This window comes from Telopea speciosissima, chromosome 2 (genome assembly GCF_018873765.1).
Source record: "Telopea speciosissima isolate NSW1024214 ecotype Mountain lineage chromosome 2, Tspe_v1, whole genome shotgun sequence".
Lineage (NCBI taxonomy): Eukaryota > Viridiplantae > Streptophyta > Magnoliopsida > Proteales > Proteaceae > Telopea > Telopea speciosissima.
In genome coordinates this window covers 12,289,032-12,310,519 of record NC_057917.1, presented here as the reverse complement: position 1 = coordinate 12,310,519, position 21,488 = coordinate 12,289,032, and the positions used below count along the sequence as shown (strand labels likewise).

At 38.4% G+C, this 21,488-nt stretch overlaps 2 protein-coding genes across 2 annotated transcripts; both read right to left on the bottom strand.

Annotated features, from left to right (window-relative positions):
- Window positions 1–8,019: 8,019 nt before the first annotated feature.
- LOC122650457 (probable mannitol dehydrogenase) lies at window positions 8,020–10,305 on the bottom strand. The gene is made up of 5 exons (XM_043843872.1): window positions 10,202–10,305; window positions 9,996–10,109; window positions 9,391–9,907; window positions 8,960–9,113; window positions 8,020–8,290 (listed from the first exon to the last, which is right to left on the bottom strand). Exons 1-5 carry the CDS (start codon window positions 10,303–10,305, stop codon window positions 8,091–8,093), a joined length of 1,089 nt encoding a protein of 362 aa, XP_043699807.1. The 3' UTR covers window positions 8,020–8,090.
- Window positions 10,306–14,328: 4,023 nt separating this feature from the next.
- Window positions 14,329–15,146, bottom strand: LOC122650456. The gene is made up of 2 exons (XM_043843871.1): window positions 14,757–15,146; window positions 14,329–14,410 (listed from the first exon to the last, which is right to left on the bottom strand). Exons 1-2 carry the CDS (start codon window positions 15,144–15,146, stop codon window positions 14,336–14,338), a joined length of 465 nt encoding a protein of 154 aa, XP_043699806.1. The 3' UTR covers window positions 14,329–14,335.
- Window positions 15,147–21,488: the final 6,342 nt, after the last annotated feature.

Genomic DNA, 21,488 nt, shown 5'->3' with positions numbered 1-21,488 from the left:
CATAAAAAAACATGCATACTGCAGGCTTTTTGACGGCGTATCATCCATTGGAAATCAGAAGTATCAGCGATTGTTTTTGGGCTTCATCAAACTGCTAATCTGGGAATTAAGATCAAAGAAGTCTGGGTTTCAATAGAGGAACTTCTTCAGTATATCCCACAGCCATCTTAAAACCCATGGCCGTGGGATATAGTACCTCTGTTGATTGATCTTAATCCTTTTGTTTTGATGATGATATTACTTTTATATTAACGTCTGATAATACTCTAAGCTCTTCGTTGACTAAATTTGCTTCTAAGGCAGTCCACTGTCATCGATTTTTTTTGTATGCATATGATGATATAATTACCTTGTTTATACCTTAATATACACATATTTTCTTTCTGCATCAAAAAAAAAAAAAAAATGAGAACTCATGGAAGTTATAAGTCTAAAATCTGACACATGGCTAATTGAGGTCATCTCCTCTCTATCTAACAATTATTATAGCCACAACATCTATCCATGTGGCACAATGAGGCAGTGACAATGAATCATTCCCCCCCCCCCTTTTATTTATAATATTTTACAGATCTTAATTAGATAGAAGGTTGATTAGGGTCAGCTCCATTGTGCTTTATATGTTCTTCAATAGGCCCCACATGCTTGGATCGATTGACTCAGCAGCTTCCTTCTTGTTTTTGGGTTCTTCTGCAGCATTTCCGACTCCTCTATGTTCGTCTATTGTCAACGAAGTCATTTTTTTTTTTTTTTTTCTCTATATTGATGATATTGTTCTTACAGATAATGATCCAGTAATTTTGGATTCCTTTATTACTATCTTGATTGAGCTCCCGTTGTGCCATGAAGGATTTGGATACCTTGCATTATTTTCTTGGTATAGAGGTTTTTTCAGTGCTTTGCAGTATCTTACATGACTAGACCTGATTTATCTTATGCTGTCAACTTTGATTGTCAGTATAAGCAAGCTCCTACTCTGGCACATTTTCCTATGACCAAGCGTATTCTTCATTATATCAAGGGTATGATGGATCGTGGTCTTCGCATTGTTTGGGATAGCTCTCTTGATCTCTCTGCATTTTCTAATCCTAACTGGGCTGGTTGCCCCATCACACGTTCGACCACTGATTTTTGCATGTTTCTTGACTCCAACTATATCTCTTAGAGTGCTCGTTCTGCCTCTACTTCTTCTACTCAACTTGTTGACTCTACTGACTCTACTTTACTTGGCCAAGCTGTCTAGTAGTTGTTAAATGCTAGTATTAGTAGTGTTAATTATGTTAGGGTTAGGGTTTTAAGCACAAGGTTGCTTAAAGCATTACACCCTGAGTATCTAGTTTGGAATACCCAGACTGCTGCCTCCAGCTAGTATATATAGGAAAACTAGGGTTTAGGTCAGATGGGCTAATTACTAGATTGCCCCTCACAGCCTGGGCATTAATACAAGTAGCATTATATTAGAACATATAAAGAGATATTACATAAATACCCTTACAATCTCCTCCTATGTTCTACATATATCCATTACACATGTATAGGAACCATTGTTCAATCAGTAATTGAATCAATATAAATTGAATATCAATAATCCAATAAATCAAATAAGAAATAAGTAAACTTCAAGAAATAAAACTAGGGTTTTAGATCAAAACTAAACCCAACAATAAATCCGAAGTTCCACATGCAAGTGGCTAAACCAAAAGAAATAATCAAAAGGAAAAGTCCTTGCAATCCATGTGACTTTACTCATCAAGTAAGTCATCCTCATCGAGATCCGATTCAACCGTTCTCCTCCATCTTCGCCATTCTCTAATTTGTCAAATATGAATTTCATAAGATATTATGAATTCAATCATTTGCACAATAGTATCTAGTTCAACAATAAGAACTTAGTACATTTCATATATGGCTGAAGGTAAATCAAAAAACAATAAGCATCATCATCAAGTTTCTTTACAAGAACTCGATCCTATATAGTCTCTATCATAAGGACCATACCATGTTTCCATTTGGAATACTGTATTCGTCATATCAGTCATAGATTTATGTTGTATCATCAAATTTGGAATGGTACACCATACTATGAAAGACATGTCATCAAATTTGGAATGACATAAAGACTAGCACAATATCATTGAAACATATCAGACATTTTCCATATTCCTTTGTGGAATAACAAAGTAAGGAGACTTCACATGAAAATTTGCTACACCATCAAGTTTGGAATGGTTTCACAAACCCCCATACTTAGTAACCTAACTAAGTTATCTAAAACATGTAAACTGTCCCGAATGCTTATCAAGGCTAGATGAGATTCGAATAATTCAAAATAATATTGGGTTAGGTTAAGACCTGACTAAATGGTCTTTAACCCCATCTCCCCTATAGTTTTGAATGTTCGATCTTTGTTCAATCCCTTTGTAAGGGCATCTGCCGTATTATCCTTCGATCTCACATCAATCAAAGTGATAATCCCTTGTTCTGTTCTATAATTCAGCATGGCCTGTTTCAGCCTGATGTGTCTCCTCTTACCATTAAAGAGTGAGTTATTCACAATCGTCTTGGTTGCTTGATTGTCACAGAATATAGATATAGAGTTTAACTTCAAACTTCTCAATGGAATATCCATGATCAGATCCTTTATCCACTCTGCTTCGTCTCCCGCAGAAGCTAGAGCATAAAGTTCCGATTCCATAGATGACAGAGCAATACTAGTCTGTCTTTTGGATTTCCATGCTACAGTTGCTCCTCCTAGTGTAAATACATAACCACTGGTAGATCTGCTGTCTCCCAAATCTGAGCACCAAGATGCATCAGAATATTCTTCCAAAGTTGGAGGATGTCCATTATAACATAAAGCATAACCTTGAGTACCCTTAAGGTATCTCATCAGCCTCGATAGGGCATCCCAATGCTCTTTTCCAGGATTACTAGTGAAACGACTCAGCATGCCTACCATAAAGGCTATGTCTGGCCTAGTGCAACTCATTGCATACATGAGACTACCAATCAGTTTAGAATAATCTAACTGATTCACGGTGTCACCTGTGTTAGGTTTCAACCGTTTGTTGTAGTCATAGGGTGTCTCCATCGGTTTACAATCACTGTATCTCCAACTAGAAAGTAGCTTCTCAATGTAATGAGTCTGATTAAGGGTGATCCCTTGCTCACTGAAGCTTACTCTCATTCCAAGAATGGTGTCTACCACACCAAGATCTTTCATGTTGAATTCTTTGGACAAGGTTTCTTTAATGTCACTCACTACAGAGAGATCAGAACCTAGAATCAACATGTCGTCTACATACAAGCAAATAATCGCGACCTTGTTTGACTCAGACAAAAAATAAAGGCACTTATCCGAGTTGCTGGTTTGAAAACCAAAGCTCTTTACTGTCTTGTCAAACTTCTCATGCCACAATTTAGGTGTTTGTTTAAGACCATAGAGAGATTTGTTTAATTTACAAACTCTTTTTTTCGAACCTTCCATGACAAACCCTTCAGGTTGGTTCATGTAGATTTCTTCTGTTAGGTCTCCATTAAGGAAAGCCGTTTTTATATCCATTTGATGCACAACATAGTGCTCAATAGATGCTATGGCAAGAAGAATCCTTATTGTTGCCAAATGGCAGACCGGGGAGTAGATGTCAAAATAATCTATCCCTCTCACCTGTTTATAGCCCTTAGCTACTAATCGTGCTTTATACCTGGCTATAGACCCATTCGGATTAAGTTTCTTCTTCAGTACCCACTTACACCCTATTGTCTTGGCCCCTCTAGGCAGATCAACAAGGTGCCAGGTCTCATTCTGCATTAAAGAGCTCATTTCCTCATCAATGGCTTCTTTCCATAACAGGAGTCCCTAGATCTCATCGCTTCCTTATAGGTGGATGGATCAGCCTCTAAATGGTAGGTCACAAAATCCTCGCCAAAATTCTTGGGTACTCGATCTCTAGTAGATACTCTTCTAGATTCTGATTCAAGGAGCATTGTGGGAGTAGTGTCAAACAATTGGTTCGATTCCAAAGGTGATTCTGTAACCACTTGACCAAACCAGGCAACGTCGACCTTTATCTCTAAGGAATTTATCCTCAAAGAATATAGCATCCCTAGATTCTATCACCACATTGGTTGATAGATCCAAAAACCGGTCTCAAGATCGCTTCCTGCACAACCTAGATATACACAAGTGTTTGTTCTAGTTCCCACCTTAGGTCTCCTAGGGTCTTGTATCCTAACATAAGCTATACAGCCCCAAACCTTAAGAGTGTCATATCTACAGGGGATGATTATGCCATAGTTCATAAGGTGTAGAAGTCGGTTTTGAATGTGGTAGTCTATTTAGAATGTGATTTGCGATCAACACTCGCTTCTCCCCAATAGCAAGAGGGCATACCATTCAATAACATGGAGTTTAACATCTCCGTTAACGTCCTGTTCTTTCTTTCATATGCCATTTGATTGAGGTGAGTAAGGAGCAGTAGTTTCAAGGATTATGCCTGCAGAGGCACAGAATTCCTTGAACTCTGTCAATTTGTATTCTCCTCCCCTATCACTTATAAATCTTTAATTTTCAAGTTCAACTGATTTTCTACCCTATTCTTGAAAATTTTAAATTTTTCAAAAGCTTCATCTTTAGATTTTAACAGGTATAAATGACAATATCTAGAAAAATCATCTATAAATGTTATCAAATACTTCCGACCTCCTCTAGTTGTGTAGCTTTTAAAGGCACAAATGTCAGAATGTATAAGTTCAAGAAGTTGAGTGCTCCTAGAAACCGGTCTGAACGGTTTTCTAGTTATTTTAGTTTGAGCACACACTTCACATCTGTTAAATCTAATTGAAGTGCCTAATGGTAAATTATAAGTTTTAGCTAGTTTGAGCATTTTCCTATAGTTCACATGTCCTAACCTACAATGTAGTATTTTGGGATCAAGTAAATTATGGTTAACCTGGTTTATTGTCTCATTAGCTAAACTCAACCTAAACATACCATTCAAATTATAAGCACATCCAAAATAAAAAGAGTTAACAGACAATGTTACTCTACCACTACTAAAAGTAATAGACATGCCAGCATCAAGCAAAATTCCAATGGAAATTAAATTCTTTTCAAAACCAGGAAAGATTTTAACATTTTTCAAAGTTAATATTTTACCTGATGAGAGAACCAGGTTCGCTGTCCCTTGTTGAGCCACTTCCACGACGTCTCCATTTGCAACAAGGATGACTCCGCTACTTGAACAACATCGGTGAGCGTGTCCTTGCTATTGCAAACATGACAAGTCGCCTGAGTCTAACCACCAATCAAGATGTACGCCAACCCCTTACCCTTGCCAACCATGGCAACAAAGTTAGTAGGCTCACCTTGTCCACCAAGATGTGAACTTCCTTCGTGGTGTGTCGGTGTTCCCTTTCTTAGGACCCCTACACTCGATGCATAGTGACCCCACTTTCCACGAGCTATGGCACTTGCCCCTCTTTTTAAAATTAGGCTTTTTGGCCTCCAAGCGTTGGGGTTCTTTCTTAGGTGGCTTGGACTGCCTAGGATATTTCTTGGGTTGTGAAACCAAATTGGCAGATGCCTGTTGTTGTTTCACCATCTCCAAGTTATTTCTGGCTCTGTTCTCATCTTCGATTCTAATGAACCGTTTGAGATCATCCAGCCCCACTTGTGTTTTCTTTCTGTGCATCTCAGTTTTAAAGGAATGCCAGGTAGAGGGTAACTTAAAGATAATTGCACCCACTAAGAATGCATCAACAACGGGGATGTTTTCTTGGTTCAATTTTGTTCTCAAGTTCTCAAAGTCTGTTACTTGTGGAAGTATCTCCTTATCTTCTTGAAACTTGAAGTCCATAAACTTGTCAACCAAGTGAGTTTTTGATAGGTCCTCCTCCTTTTTGAATTGGGCTTCTAGGTTTTCCCAAATCTCTTTTGCAGTCTCATATTTACTATAGGTCTCTGCCAGCCTATCTGACAGGCAGTTCAATAGGTAGTCTTTGCAAAAGTCTTCATCACTTATCCATTGGGCTTCAGTTAGGTCCGTACAATCAGAAAATTTATTTACTACAGTGTAGAAAATATTGAGGTACTTCAATCCAAACTGAGTCCTCCTTTTCCAAGAACTGAACTCAGAGCCACTAAAGCTTTCCAATTTGATCATCTCAATTGGAACAGCGTGTTTCTCCATTGTTAAGTGATTTGTTTATATGTCCAAGTAAAAATTTAAATAAAAATAAATACTTCAAGGAACAATCACACCTGATATGAAGAACCCTGGATTTAGACGACGGAGGAAAAGAAAGTGGTGGTGCAGCGGCATCAACACTTATGATGTGCACGTTGGTGCTTGTTGACACGGATCGCTGACTGCTAACACTGGCTGCCGATGCGATCGTTGGTGGCTGATGATGGCTGCTGGTCACGGACAGGTAACCAAAACCAATAGAATGAAAGGAGAGTTTGTACGGATCTTTCTTCCTTTTTTTTTTTTCTCAAATCCAACAAATCAAACAGCCTTGAGAATCACCACACAAAACAACTTTTGACTTTCTCTAATCAAATAATAACTTTGAAGAAAGATTCTGCCAAAGGTCAAATCACTTCTTCTTTTGATTTTTTTTTTTTTTTTAAATAAAATAAAGAGAAACGAATCTTGTGACAAAGCCCTTTCAATTCAAAGCAATTAATGCCTTTGAAAGCAATTAATGCGTTCACCCTTTTTATCTCTTGCTATCTAACAATGAAAGCACTGAGAAGATGCAAAAAAACCGAAGCGTAATTTGAAGAGCTCTTGACAAAAGGCCTCTGACAGCTTCTGCAAACGTACTTTGTGGTTTCCTTTGATCAAAACAGTAAGTAATTGGAGAGCTTTAAAGCCGATCGGATAACGCACTACCGTGAATGATAAACGCCAATAAATCCAGAACCGTGAAGTACGATCTCTCAAAACCAGATTTTTGAATTTCAAAGCCGAACGTGAATCCGAAAATCCAAAAATCCAAAGCGATCTTGATCGTAAAGAAACGAAATACTAATGGTTTAAGATTGTTAGGGTTAGGGTTTTAAGCACAAGGTTGCTTAAAGCATTACACCCTGAGTATTTAGTTTGGAATACCCAGACTGCTGCCTCCAGCTAGTATATATAGGAAAACTAGGGTTTAGGTCAGATGGGCTAATTACTAGATTGCCCCTCACAGCCTGGGCATTAATACAAGTAGGATTATATTAGAACATATAAAGGGATATTACATAAATACCCTTACAAATTAAGCTATGAGTTGTCATCCATGGTAAAGTAATTAACCTTACATATATAAAGATAACTTGGCTTCTCTCACCGTTGAAGTGAGAAAGCATTTTCTTCATTCTCTGTAAAATCTCTTAGGACAATCTGAGCCATCTGATATTTGGGGCTTTCCCATTCATTCTAGAAATTAGATGATCCTTCGGTTGTTGTTGTTGTTGTTGTTGCTTACTAATGGTGTCCAACATAAACACCGCCTAGGTTCATCAGGTTCTTATACTCTTGCATTGTTATGGATAAGTATAGTGGTTCTATACAATCAGGGATGCACTAGAACAAAGGGTGGCTTAATCTTGAGCAAGTCCTTAGATTGCCTATGAATTGTTCGATGAAATGTTGATATGTATCTAAAATTAAGAATATACTTTAGTCAACATGTGTTCAAAGTTCAAACAATGTTCTCATTTTTAATCAATAATATTCATTCTGAAATTTGAGAATGCGTACCAAACACAGCCTAAATTTCACAAGGGAGGAGGAGAAGCAATAAGAGAGGACAATAGCAAGAAGCTTGGGATCTAATCTCACTTCAAAACTAATGACCATTTATTAGAAATATGAACTACTACATATCATAGGGCCTTCAATTCATCTCAACCTTTACCATATTACAAACAAACATTTCCATACAAATATTATTTCTCCCAATACAGCCCACGCCCCCCCCCCCCCCACCCCTCAAAAAAAAAAAAAAAAAAAAAAAAAAAAGAGAAAGAAAAAGAAAAAGAAAAAGAGAGGAAAAAACACCAAAAATAAGCAAATGTGGACTCGGATAGAGATTAGCTAAACATTTAAGGTGTTAGCTACATCAATGACAAATCGATATCTAACGTCTCCTCTAGCAAGTCGGTCCATAGCAGTGTTCACATAGTCCATCGATATGAGTTCGATATCTGCCACTATGTTGTGTTTCCCTGCAAAATCTATCATTTCTTGTGTTTCTTTTATCCCACCTACAGTACTTCCCCCAACAAGCTTCCTCCCTGTAATTCAAAATGAAAGGAGATTAATTAAGTGTTAAACTTGAATATATTATTTTCGATCGACATTTCATCTTTAGTGGGCTAGGTCAAGACCAATGCTAGCTCCCTACTTCATCATATATGGGCTTGGGCCCTTCTTATTTTGGGCCACCAGAGTATAGCTAGAACAAAATTTTCTCCATTTCTCTATTTCTAGATCAGATCTTCATATAATTGTAACATACTAACACAGAAAGAGGTGTGTGGGTTTAGTCCCACATCGGGTGGGATCCAGATCCTCTACTGCCGAACTGGTCGGCAGGACCGTGCTGCCTAGACACGGTGCTGCGCGCAATAACCGTCTTACCCCAACTCAGGCAAGGCATTTGGGCAGGGGTAAGGCGAACATTGCATGCAGCACCGTGTCTGGGCAACACGGTCGTGTGGGGCAACTCGGCAGTAGAGGGTCCAAATGCCATCGGGTATGTGATTGTGGTGTGGGTTGCGTATATCCACCATTTCATGATCATAAAAGTCGATTAACCTTTTGGGATTGATGTGTGGTTTGTGTGATTACACTTTCATCAAGAAAAAAAACATGCCAACTAAGGAAGCTTAGTCTTCTAGAAACTTCTTAATAATTTTTTTATTTTTTTTTTGATGAAAAGAAACTTCTAAATAATTACTTACCCATAAGTAATGGAAAGATTGGCACCTCCATTGTTTTCTCTGCTACACCCACCACCACTAGCTTCCCATGAGGCTTCAATAGATCAATCAATGGTGCCATAGGGTGAGGTGCAGAAACCGTATCTATAATCCCATCCATTGTGCTCACCGCAGCCTACATCAGTTCAAACATGTAAGATTAAGATCGATCATCCCATTCATGTAGAGAACATCTTATGTTAGAGTTTTGGGTTTAAGCACAAGGTTGTTTAAAGCAATACACCTTGCATATCAAGTTTGGAATAAAACAGGTTGCTACCTCCAATTAGTATTTATACGAAAAACTAGATGGTTTTAGGTTAGACGGGGGGCTCTAACTTATATTAGAACATATAATAGGGTTACAGAATATACCCAACATCTTAAACACTTAACAAGCTAGCTCACCCCACCTTCATTTCATCTGAATCCTTGCTGAACAAAAATGAATCGGCCCCAAGTCGTTCAATGGCTTCCTTCTTCTTGCTTGGTGATGTACTAATCACAGTCACTTTCATACCAAAAGCTTTAGCAAACTTCACTGCCACATGCCCAAGTCCACCAAGCCCTACAACTCCCAAATGCTTTCCAGACTTATCCAATCCATAGTATTTCATGGGACTGTAAACAGTACCCCCAGCACATAATAATGGTGCTGCGGCATCTAATGGCAGATTTTCGGGGAAACGTAAAACAAAATGCTCATTAACAACATAGAAATCGGAATATCCACCGTAGTTTTTCTTTCCAGTTCCGTCATTGAAGATGGTATATGAAAATTCCACTTTGGGACAATAGGTCTCCAGATCCTCCTTACAGTTTTCGCAAGAACCACAAGAGGCAACCAAACATCCCACACCTACTTTATCTCCAATCTTGAATTTCTGTACGTTGCAACCCACTTGGGTAACTACTCCAACGATCTCGTGCCTGAATTGATAAGGAAAGTGAAACTCAAAGAAGATAAGATTGAAGAAGAAATGAGAAAAGGTAGAGTGAGTGAGAGATAGATAGATACCCAGGAACGACGGGGTAAACATCAAATCCAAAATCATTCCTTGTAATGTGAAGGTCTGTATGGCAGATTCCACAGTAAAGTATCTTCATGGTAATATCATCGTCTCCATTCACTCTGTAAATTAAACCAAATAAATAAAAGATTGATTAATTACTTATATATAAATGATTTCTTTCAAATTTTAATATATAATGGTTATAATATACCTCCTAGTAAAGTGAAATGGGGAGAGAATTCCGGAGGTGTCTCTTGCTGCCCAACCGAAGGCCTTCTGTGTGTGTTGTTGATCACCATCCTGAGTGTTAGACATTTTTACAAGGAGATAGGAAGCAAAATAGAGAACTATAAAAGAATAGAGAGTTTGTGTTTGTGTTTTTGTGTCTGAGAGAGTGAGATATAGAAAATGAGAGGGATGGTTAGCTAGCTGGCTCGTATCTGACTGATCGACTTCTCTGTGGAGATGCATGCATGTCTCGTTCGTATTTATAGAAGGGGAGAGGGTTTAAGGTGATGTCGTAATAGGTGACGTACTTAATGTTTTTTCAAGATAAAAAGGTCAATCGAAGGCAACGATTCTGACTTCCACTCCAAGAAACGAAAAAGAAAGGAAAGGTAATTGCAATCGAAAGGGGTATCCAAGGCACCAATGGTTATGGTAGGAGATTGGTAGCCATGGTCAAAGATGGATATATATATATATATATATGGCAGTCTGACCTCCTCTTCAAGAAAAAGAAAAAGTAAAAAAAAAAAGTTCGTGAGTTCGTCCAAGGTATAGTGGTGATCAAGGCACGTAATGGCAATAGTAGTCGATATCTGCCCTTGCTAACTTCTATTCTGCTTCATTATTTCTTCGTATTTGTCTTACAAAAAAGTAGGGAAATTTACGAAACACACTCTGAAAATGGGTCGAAACTCGGATCACCTCCTGAAATTTGAAAATACTCAGATCACCCCTTGCATTAGAGCCCTATACTCAAATTAGATCCTACCGTTAGTTAATTGATAAAGTTAGCTAGTTAAATTTTTTAAAAATCCTAAACTACCCTTGAGATGAGTAAATTACTATTTTACCCTTAGATCTAAAAACTTAGTATGCACAATTAAATTTACAATACTACCCTTCCTTCATCTTCAACGTAAAATACCTCACCCTTTTCCTGCAACACTGTTTGCAGCACTGCCGTCGCTGCCGCTGTCGGCGTACCTCGTGGAGAAAGGTGAAGATTCAACGAACCAGCTTGAAGGGAAAATCCTATACAGGCAAATCTCAATATTACCCCTGCTCCTTTCATCTTCTGTCTCCGTTCCTGATCGATTGCACCGGCGGGAGCATACTCTCCGTTCCTCTTCTCTATCTCCTCTCTGATATTCTCTCTCCCATCCCAGGTAACGTTTCTCTTCTGTTCTCTTTATTTCTTCTTCTTCCCTGTTCTCTTTTTTGTTTCTGTTTCTATTAAACCTACACTGTTACTTTGTTTTCCATGTAACACCGACAGCCACAAAGTTGGATCAATCTCCCTTGATCCTCCGTTTCTACTCAGATTTAGGGGGTTGAGGCCTTACCTTTGGGCAACCCATCCTGCTGAACCTAAGCTCCAAAGCTGGCTGGAATAGTGGGTTTCAAAACCACTTTCAAATCTGAATCTAAACCTACCGCTATTAGTAGTTTTAGTCATATTTCCTTGAAATAAAACTTGATTTCTGATATTGTTATTGCCCATCCCTAAGAGAAATTTATAAAACTCAATTACAAAGGTTTCAGGTTTTCGATTCAATTTATAAAACTGGATCTAAGCTTTTAGGTAGATTCGTAACACATAGATCTCTTAGGTTTCAGTTTTCAGTTAAAATAAAACTTGATTTCTGATTTGTAATGAATTTTATAAATTGAATCGAAAGAGGGTTTCTGCTGGAAAGAACCCTGCAGCCACGCTGGAAATTCCCCTTCTCCCTCCTCTGCTTGTTCGACTGCTTCTTCTTCCTCTCCCAATTTCTCAGATTCTTCATCATCATACGCATGTACGTGCTCCACCTTCACCCTCCGATTCGACATCCGAACCGATCCCAGGTCTTGTATCATTCCTCAGCTGCTTCTCACTATTCTTGATTCAAACCAGTGGCTGCCAGGATTGAGTTGCAGGTGTGCGGAAGGAGAGGAGGCCGCGGCGGTGCTGCTTAAGCGAAGCAGAGGCAATGGGGTATTTTAGGTTGAAGATGAAGGAAAGGGTAGTATTGTAAATTTAATTCTAATGATTTAATACAAGGGTAAAATATTTCTTTTACATCAATAACTAACAGCAGACTAACACCGTTAGTGTAGAGGGGGTGATTTGAGTATTTTCAAATTTTAGGGGGTGATCTGAGTTTCAACCCATTTTCAATGGGTGTTTCGTAAATTTCCCTAGTAACAATAGTAGCGCCTAAAACACTGTTAAAGATGCAACCTATGGATTTCTTAAATTAATAGTATTGCAAGTGTGATTTCTTGTTTTGGTTAGATTGCACATGTGACTTCTTGAATTAATTAGGCCGTAAGACGATGTAGTGGTTGCAGCAACATGAGGAGAAGTCTTAGGGATACAAAAATGACTGAAGTTCAAAGAGGCGCCCAACCTTACGGCTTGTCCCAACTATTTTTCCTATAGACGGATCTTGCACAACACAACCAGACGAGGAAAAAATAATATGAAAACCTTGGTCATATAATTGTCCCTTACCATTGCTCATATGTAATTGACTATTACCGGTAAAATTATCATACTGAGATAGGGACGAAAGGTCTGGTGTCACGTGATGACTTGCACTAGTATCTGGGAAGAACCGGTTATAGGTAGGTGGGGGTATGCCGGTATAGGATAGGGGTGGTTAAGTGGGCGGTAGACTGGGGAAACTATGAGGGCGGGCAATAAGGATAGGGATATGGGCAACCCACTACCATTTTTTTTTGGTGTTGTTGGGAAAATGAAACAGTTCTGTTGGGGTGACGAACCTGATTGGTAGAGGCATGCTTTGGATGGATTAATTTGTGAGTCAAAAACCGAGAGGCGGGAGAGGAAGGACCCATTCAAAAACTCATGGCTAAGCAGAAGGTCATGCAACTCAGAATAAACTAACTATTGCAGATAAGGAAATAAAATCAAAAATAAACTAGTAATTAAACAAAAAAAATGAGGAAACCTAATCTTAGCCAATCTCCACCGATATTCACGGTATCATTGCTATAGTTCAATAACTTTTAATCCTCCTATATCATGGAATTCTTGATGCCCATGATTTCATGTGGGCCTGTGAGCTTACTTAATTAAGTTATACATATGGATCTTAAAATTCTTGATGCCCAGGAAATTTATTGTCACAGTTTTTTTTTTTTTTTTTTTTTTTTGTTTGCTAACCAGTCGTGCCCCTGTTTGGTTTGGATGCAATTTTCGATGTCACTAGGGTTTGAATCGTCTTTTCATACACAAAGGCATTGGCTTGTGTTGAAGGATAGGAACCACGAGACTGGTTAGCATTCTTTTTCCCTTAAATTTGTTAGGGACTTTATAAGTCGAACTCATCCTTAAAAACTAGTTGTTAATACCCAAGAACTGATGAAACCCAAGAATGCTAAGATTCTGATCTCCCCCCCGCCCCTTCACCCGGGTGTTGACATGGAGCCTTTGATCAAACCCAAGAATGCTCGGTCAAATGAGAATTTCCACATCCTGGTTCTTATATCAGTTTGGAAAAAACAAGAATCTAAAACGATGCAGAAAGCAACAATAATTAATTCACGTTTTGTGTTTGAGGCAATCGAACAAGCATCAAAGCCACTGCAAAACTCCAAGCCTTTTTTTCTTTTTTGTTATTTGTTGGTAATAAAGAATTGAAGAAACGTGTTTTAGAAAGATTTTTTTTTTTTTGTTTGTTTGTTTGTTGCAAGGTTTCTTAAAATTGATACTAATGTAAGTGTTCATCTTGTACAACCTAAGTTGCAGAACCATCTCAACTACTTAAAAATTACAATATTAAGTTTTGGATGATTATCACGTGATTTCACCTTGTACAAACTTAAAAATCTACAATAACCTTACTTCTGAAGAGATGAGTCATTGTTAAAGTATCAACAAATTTCATCATTAGAATTTAAAATGCATGGAATGATCTCATCCAAGTTAACAACCAAATAAAACCCTAAGGAATTGCTGAACATTGGCTTCTAGTACTCAAATTCATAAGATCGAGTTTTCAACCAAAGATGTTGATGATCGATCTATCACAATCTTGGATGTTATCCATTTTAAGTTTTATGTTTTCGTCCCTTAATTTGCTTGACAAACCAGAATCTTGATTGAAGCTTAAATGGGTTTCCCAGCCCATCTCCAAAGCTTCTTCTCCAATTCATCTACATCATATCCCGGCCTCATATTCACCTGATTAATGAAAGAATAATCAGCCCACATAAGTTCATGAAAAAGAAAATTTAATAGAAACATAATGAATGAGTTAATGGAGAAGGATTTGGATCCTCTGCGGTCTAGGGTTGTGAGGCCATCGTGCTGCATGCAACTCCCGGGTCACCACCTCAGCACATATGCACCGTCGTGCTCCTTTTAGATTTAAATTTTGAATGATATTTTTGCTCAACCATTAGATAGGCATATGTGCTGAGGTGGCGACCTTGGAATTGCATGCAGCACAATGGCCGCACAACCCTAGGCCGCAGAGGATGCCGATCCCAAAAAGAAAGAAAAAGATGAGATGGGCACATGGGGCAACCTTAATGGTGTGAGAGACTTTGGTGTCGCTTCTATACTGTGTTTCATAGTCGATTTGAAGCTCCTCTTGCTCAAGAATGTGAAAGAGAGTTGAGGTTAAGGAGATGTCTTTAAGAACTATGGTACTGATGAGGAGGGAAACATCACTTCTGATTATCTTAATGGACGGAACGAACGGCTTTGATTCATCTTCCACCTCCACCTCGATCTTGTAGTTCCCATCATCATCATCATCTTCTTCTTCTTCATCTTTTTCTTCAGACTGCAACAACAAACTTGGGCGAGGGACAATTGCAGTTGCAACACTGTTTGCTGATGAAGCCGATGATCCAACATTCGTTTCCTCATTAGAATCCCCTCGTGATATCTCATCAGACTCCACCACCTTCATCTTGTTAAAGTCAATTAGACAGAGAGAGAGAGAGAGAGAGATAGTCTTATCAAAAAGAGAGAGAGAGAGAGAGAGAGAGAAAGAGAAGGGAAGAGAATACCCACGAGGATCTCGAGTGTAGCTATCAAAACCATGTTTGCACGTTGGGGTTGGGTGTGAGAGATTTGACTATGGCCTTTTTGAGGTTTTTCAGTCTTCACCTCCTTTAGATTATTGTATATAAGTTGTTAATCATAGATAAGGATCGATACCACTTTACCTTTTTTTTTAGTTTTTTGGTTTTTTTGGGATAAATGAAGCCAATGTACTTGGTCCTTGGATAATGGATTTGCAGTTATACACAATACGCATGTGGGGTATAGCGAATTTGGATCCTCTATAGCCGAGTTGCCCGGCAGGACCGTACTACCCAGATACGGCGTTGTGCGTAAAGATTGCCTTACCCCCACTCAGGCAAGGCATTTGGGCAGGGGAAGGTGAACATTGCACACAATATTGTGTCTGGGCAGCTCAGTAGTAGAGGATCCAGGTCTGGGTATAGCCATGCATTTGTCCCATTTGCAGTTTAGTGGAGCCTACTCTTCCCATTAAATTAAGGAGAAAGTTTTCCTCACGGTTTACCCGGAAAATTAGTTCCTCCAGTTCCCTTTCCGGCTCAGTTCCTCAGTCACCCTAATAAGAGGGGGGGGGGTGGACCTCATTCGAGCAAACTGTTCGAACAAAGGTAGGATGATCATTGTGCCCCCCCTTGTTAGGAGGATTGGGGAACTGAAAGGGATAAAGATCCCGACTAACCCATCATCCTAGGGTTCACATACCCTTCCTAGGGTTTTAGTATGTTCCAAATTATCCTCCCGATATCTATTCCCGCCCCATCCTGTCCCTCAGTGAATGGGATCTATTGCATAAAGAAAGATGCTTGCTTAGGTACCGGGTTTCCCTCTCTGCAACATTGAAACTAGTAATGGAAAACAAAGAACTTTTTTGGAACTGTCTAGATTTCTCAATTGGTTGATCTCCCTGGGGCTCAATGGCCTCTATTTATACAAATTTCATCCCAATCCCCTTTACAAAGATCTTCCCGATAGATTTCCTTTTTCGTCAAGATATTGAGGTTCTCGGTCCAGGATACTCTGTCGAGGCGTGATCTTCTCCTATTTTTCAGCAATTAGGAATCTTTCCATACGTAGATTACGATTACCATTCATAACACCTTCAAGATCCTTCTTAACCGTCTCTGTTGATGTGGCTATATTGGTTTAACCGTCCTGCACATGATATATGAACCTTTGATGAAACATGTTTCTTGAGCTTCAAGCTTTCAAGTGTCACCCTAGGATGACGGGGTGGATAAAATATGATATATCAAGATCCATCGGTGGAGGAAAACTCGATCCTTAAATAAATCAAAAGCATGTCAAATTGTTGATATAAAAGAAACCATTAAATAAGGCATCAACTATTACCCTTTTCCAGAAAAAAAAATAAAAATTTTATTGGTCGTTGTGATGGTCAGGGTCTTCCAAAAAAGGATGAGAATGAAGATTGAATTGACGTTTATGGAGATACATGGATTTCCACTTTTCCAACTGAAAAATAAAAATAAATTCCAAGGTGGGGTGTGCCATTTAGGGGTGCAAGTTTAGTCCTATTGGCCTAAACTCGCCCTGAGCCTGAACAGAGTCTGAGTTGAGATACCTGACCCTAAGGGTGGGTCGGGGCTGAAAATTGTTGATCCTAAATCAGGGTCGATCGGGGTAGGGTTGAGGCTTCGGGCTGAGATCGGCCCGGCCCAGACCGACCCTGTTTTAAGTTATACTATAATATATATATTGATATACTATACATATTATAAATTTTAAATGTCACACATATTTTGTAATATAATATATTATATATGAAGATAATAAGTCAAAAGTGTAAGAATTAACTAATCCAGACATTCAATGGATTGGAATGTCGCTTTTGTAAATTGTAATCTCAAATTTCTCTATTTTGGAGTCTCAAGCAATTTTTCGTATTCCTCTCTGCATTTCTTGGAAACTGATTCTTGGATTTGGGGGGTCTTTTAAGGAAATGAGATATTTTGAGTGAAAATTGTTTATCATTTTGCATTACCACATTTTTATTTCCATCCTCATAAAAGCTGTAGAAAATATGATGATCCTTTTTGGCTCAATTTGTGGTAAGTTATTATCTTTCCTGTCAAATATTAAGCACTTTCAGTGAAGATATTGTAAGGATGCTTTTAGGAGTTTAACTTCTATTGGTTAAAAAGCATATATTTCAAGATCCTTTGTATCCTTCATATCTTAATACTGAGGAATCTATAACGCATTCCTTTTTCCATTGTGACTTTGCATCTAAATGTTGGATCGAGCTCCTCTCCAGTGAGTACTCCGCCCAGTGAGGTATCTAACAACGAAGCTGTTCTGCGTGTGCCAAGGTTGGGCTAGGCACATATCCCGGCGTGCTGCAAGCAACCCTGCCGTTGGATGCCTCATTGGGCACTCACCAGACGGGGTGCTCGCAGTAGAGGAGCCGAATCCCTAAATGTTGGTTGGATTCTCCTTTTAAACTTGATACAAGGAGCATTCAGGATCCGACTCCTCTCCAAGGAGCTCATGGGCTGTGTCGCACACATCTCGGCGTATGCCTAGGGATGTGTGCGGCACAGTCCAATATAACTGTTTTTAATTTAGACTCTTTAAGTATTTATTATTAAAACTCCCGTTAGTGTCCTTAGGTTTGCGTTTTATCATCTTTTGTCCACTAGCTATTTGGTGATTTAAATCACCTCCTTTCATTGTAAACCTTGACCTCCTTTGAATAGAAACTTTTCTTTTCTTTTCTTTTCATTTCAAGTAATAATATGATTGTGTGTGAGAATTTTTTTTTAAGATGTCTTAGAAGGTAAAAATGAGTTCAAATTTTTTGGAGAAGGCAAACACTAATTCCCTCATGAAAATATCGGACAATTTGCTAGTAGGAAAATAATTTTTGTCAAATCCTTTCATTTAATGGGGATCATGATGCTAGAGATCCTATGTAATGTGTTCGATTTGGAAAGATGATTGGTGTTGATCACACTTTAGTGACCTTAGCAAAACCCTTCAGAAAATTACAAACATGCAACCAGATTCGACCCGATGATCGACCAATAAGGGGTGTTTTTCGAGGTTATATCAACGGGAATTATGGAGTTTTGCCTAATAAGCTAAGAACTTATGAAAACCCTAATAAATATGAATTATCGTTATGTGAGAATCTTGTTTGTTCAAGTGATTTAGGACATCGAGCATAATTTAGAGACACAGGTGAGTGACATTCTGTCATAACACTCTAGTTTTTTACAACACTCAATTACTTAGAAAGTTTTATGCGTATTTAAGTTGATTTCATTTCCTCATGATTTCAATGATGAAATGCATGAATTTATTGAATAATTAGAAATGATGAAATGAAATGCATTTATTCATGTTTTAGCATATCTTATTTGTTTATGAACACGATGCTATTATTGTGTAGTTTTTGAAAAATTAAAGGAGAGATATGATGGACTCAATGAATGTTAAGCCTATGAATAAATGATAAAGAATAAAATAAATCTGTCCGCTCTATTAAAGGACTTGGGGTTTCCATCAAAAGACTTGGAAAGAACGACTTAAACTAAAAGTGAAAGCAAAAAAAGAAATTGAAATGAAATGAACAATAGAGATCTTATATGATTACTAGCCTTTTCAGTAGGGTTTAGTTACTGAATGGAGGCATGTCCATCCTATCAAAGGACTTAGACTTTCATCCAATGACTTGGAAGTGACAAGAGGTGCCAGCCAACCACATCAAAGGACTCGGGGGTCTTTATAAAAAGGGATGGTAGAGGTAGTACTTTGAATGGCGAAGAGAGGCAGATCGGCAGGTCGACAGGGAAGGAATGAGAAATCGTCAAGGATGAGTTCTTTGCTGGTAAAATGAAGGGTGATAGTAGATCACCAAAAATTCTCTAAGTCGGTATGGATTTTCAACGCCTCAGGAAACTGGTCGAGATAGATGAAAGCATCTTTACCTCCTCTTCCTTACGGAGAGGTCTTCGAACCTTCACCTCCCACCCTACCCGAAGGTAGTTGGTTGGCTGGTTGGTTGTTCACTTGGTTTAACTGGTAGGTAGGGAATCTCTTAGAAGGGTGCTCAGAGCTTTGGTGAATTGGCATTGGGTCCGTCAATTTGTCAATGTAGAAGATGACTTTTTCAATTCTGGTGTTTCAGACCACACACCCATTTTTGTTACTATTTATTAGACAAATAATACTACGACGCTCTTATAGTTAAAAGGACTAAGGACAAGCAACCATGTTGATCAACAGTGTACCCTTATCATTATGATTCATTTGATATGTCATATTACAAATTGACGGACCAGGATCCTGTACAATACCGGCGGGGTGGTAGTGCACATCCGACGGCACAGCAAAGGCTAGGTGACACACATGGCACACATGACCTCTACTGTACCGTCGGATGTGCACTGCCGCCCCGCCGGTATTGTACAGGATTTTTATGCCTAAGAATTTAAAAGATGTGATGTTTTAGTTATAAGATTTCATCGACCATGTTTTCATTATGAGTTTTATTGAAATGCATGATGATTATAAATGATAAAAGATAGTGTTATGATCCAGATTTACTTATATATGAAGGAATCATGTCTACAATAAAAATTCCTCATCTATGTAGATACATTATTTCTCTCACTAGGCTAGTTGAGCTCATTCCATTGTTTGTTTATTATTCTTTTTAGAGTCCGCTCACGAGCAATGCCATTTGTGCAGAATGCAAGTTTGGGGATATGAGTCGTCATATATATCCTTAAAAGTAGGAGCTAATGAGATAAGGGAAAGAACAGATCTTTTTTTTGTGTCTTTGAATATCGTGTAATTGATATGAAGTATATTGAGAGCATAATACAATGGGATTTTGATGGGAAATCTCTTGGGAGTGATACGATGAATATATATTTTGTTTAAATAAAAAGGGTTGGTAATGTAATAACTTTAAGCTCAATAACTATTAGATGCTATGAACATCTTATAAAATTTAGTTTTCCAGTGCTAGAGGCTCTGGTAACTGCTGCGTTTGATGCAAAAAGTTCAATGATAATTCAGAAATGAAAATAAAAAGTTCCTGAATGATCAAACCCAAGGAAGCCTTTTCGTATGGCCGTCTATATCTACCACATGACAGATTAAGTCGGCCCAAATTTCATGGACAGGTAGGGTCTTAGGTCAATTGAAAACCCCTCAATAGGTTTTAAGAGTTCCTAAAAAATAGCTGAAAGAAAAATAAACGATCCAAATCACCCTTCCAATGATACAACAGACTTCCTGCTTCCTTCCGTGCCAAGGACATCATGCTTAGGTTTATGCAACAGCTGCTCCTGAACACTTGAGTTATGATCAATTTCCATGCCAGATTCCTACTTACCTCTTTTTTATGTAAAATAGGCGGAATTTTAGATAATAAAAGGTGTAAATTTTTCATACCCCAGTATATTTTGCCAAATGTGAGCAAGAGCCTTAAAGTTTTGCAGAGGGATGGACTATTTTATGCACATTTACCGTAAAATATAGTGGGACCCCCCCCCCCCCCCCAAAAAAAAAAAAAAAAAAAAAAGAAAAGAAAAAGGGTGAAAATTTTCCCTTGTTTATTTTACCCCCCTAAGCATTTTAAGTTCAAAACAAATATGGAGAGAGAGCCCTAACTTACAAATCACAATAATCGCCAGCATGCAGTTCCAGCAATCCATAGTGATAATCAATCTAGCAAACCACAGTCCCTGCTTGGGAATGTCGTCATTCTTAAACCAGGTATCTGAAGTGCAAAACCATAATTCACTGAATCTCCCCCTTCCCCCTCCCCTAAAAAAAAAAAAGGTCCTGAAGAATAGATATCTATAAACATCCAATCTCTGGATTGTTTTTGTACTCCTCATCAATTTTTCTTTTAAATCTCCAAAGTAGTGCAACATTGGGAACTGTCATCCGAAACAGGTTTCTTTTGGGTGCTAAGAACTTGGAAGCATTCAGCTTCCTATGAAAAGAGGAATCCTGCAATTGGAATAACAGCAGGCTACTTTTGGGGTTGTCTGGACACAAGGATGGACAATCCAAATTAACGAAATGCTTCTGAAAGCAATTATTTTTATTGCTTGTGGACAAGGAATGATGAAAATAACCTCACATATTAGGTGGAAGGGCCTTACTTCCATACAGAAATGTCAGGAGACATGAGGACAACACATACTCAGACTTCCAAAAGAAAATTTGAACATGCCCCCAGGTTCCT

Coding starts and splice junctions, on each gene's coding strand:
- LOC122650456 (XM_043843871.1), bottom strand. CDS start 15,146: ATGAAGGTGGTGGAGTCTGATGAGATATCACGAGGGGATTCTAATGAG. Junction 14,411..14,756: donor AAGTCTCTCACACCATTAAG/GTTGCCCCATGT, acceptor TTCATTAATCAG/GTGAATATGAGGCCGGGATA.
- LOC122650457 (XM_043843872.1), bottom strand. CDS start 10,305: ATGTCTAACACTCAGGATGGTGATCAACAACACACACAGAAGGCCTTC. Junction 10,110..10,201: donor CCATTTCACTTTACTAGGAG/GTATATTATAAC, acceptor TTTAATTTACAG/AGTGAATGGAGACGATGATA. Junction 9,114..9,390: donor AGGATTCAGATGAAATGAAG/GTGGGGTGAGCT, acceptor GAACTGATGTAG/GCTGCGGTGAGCACAATGGA.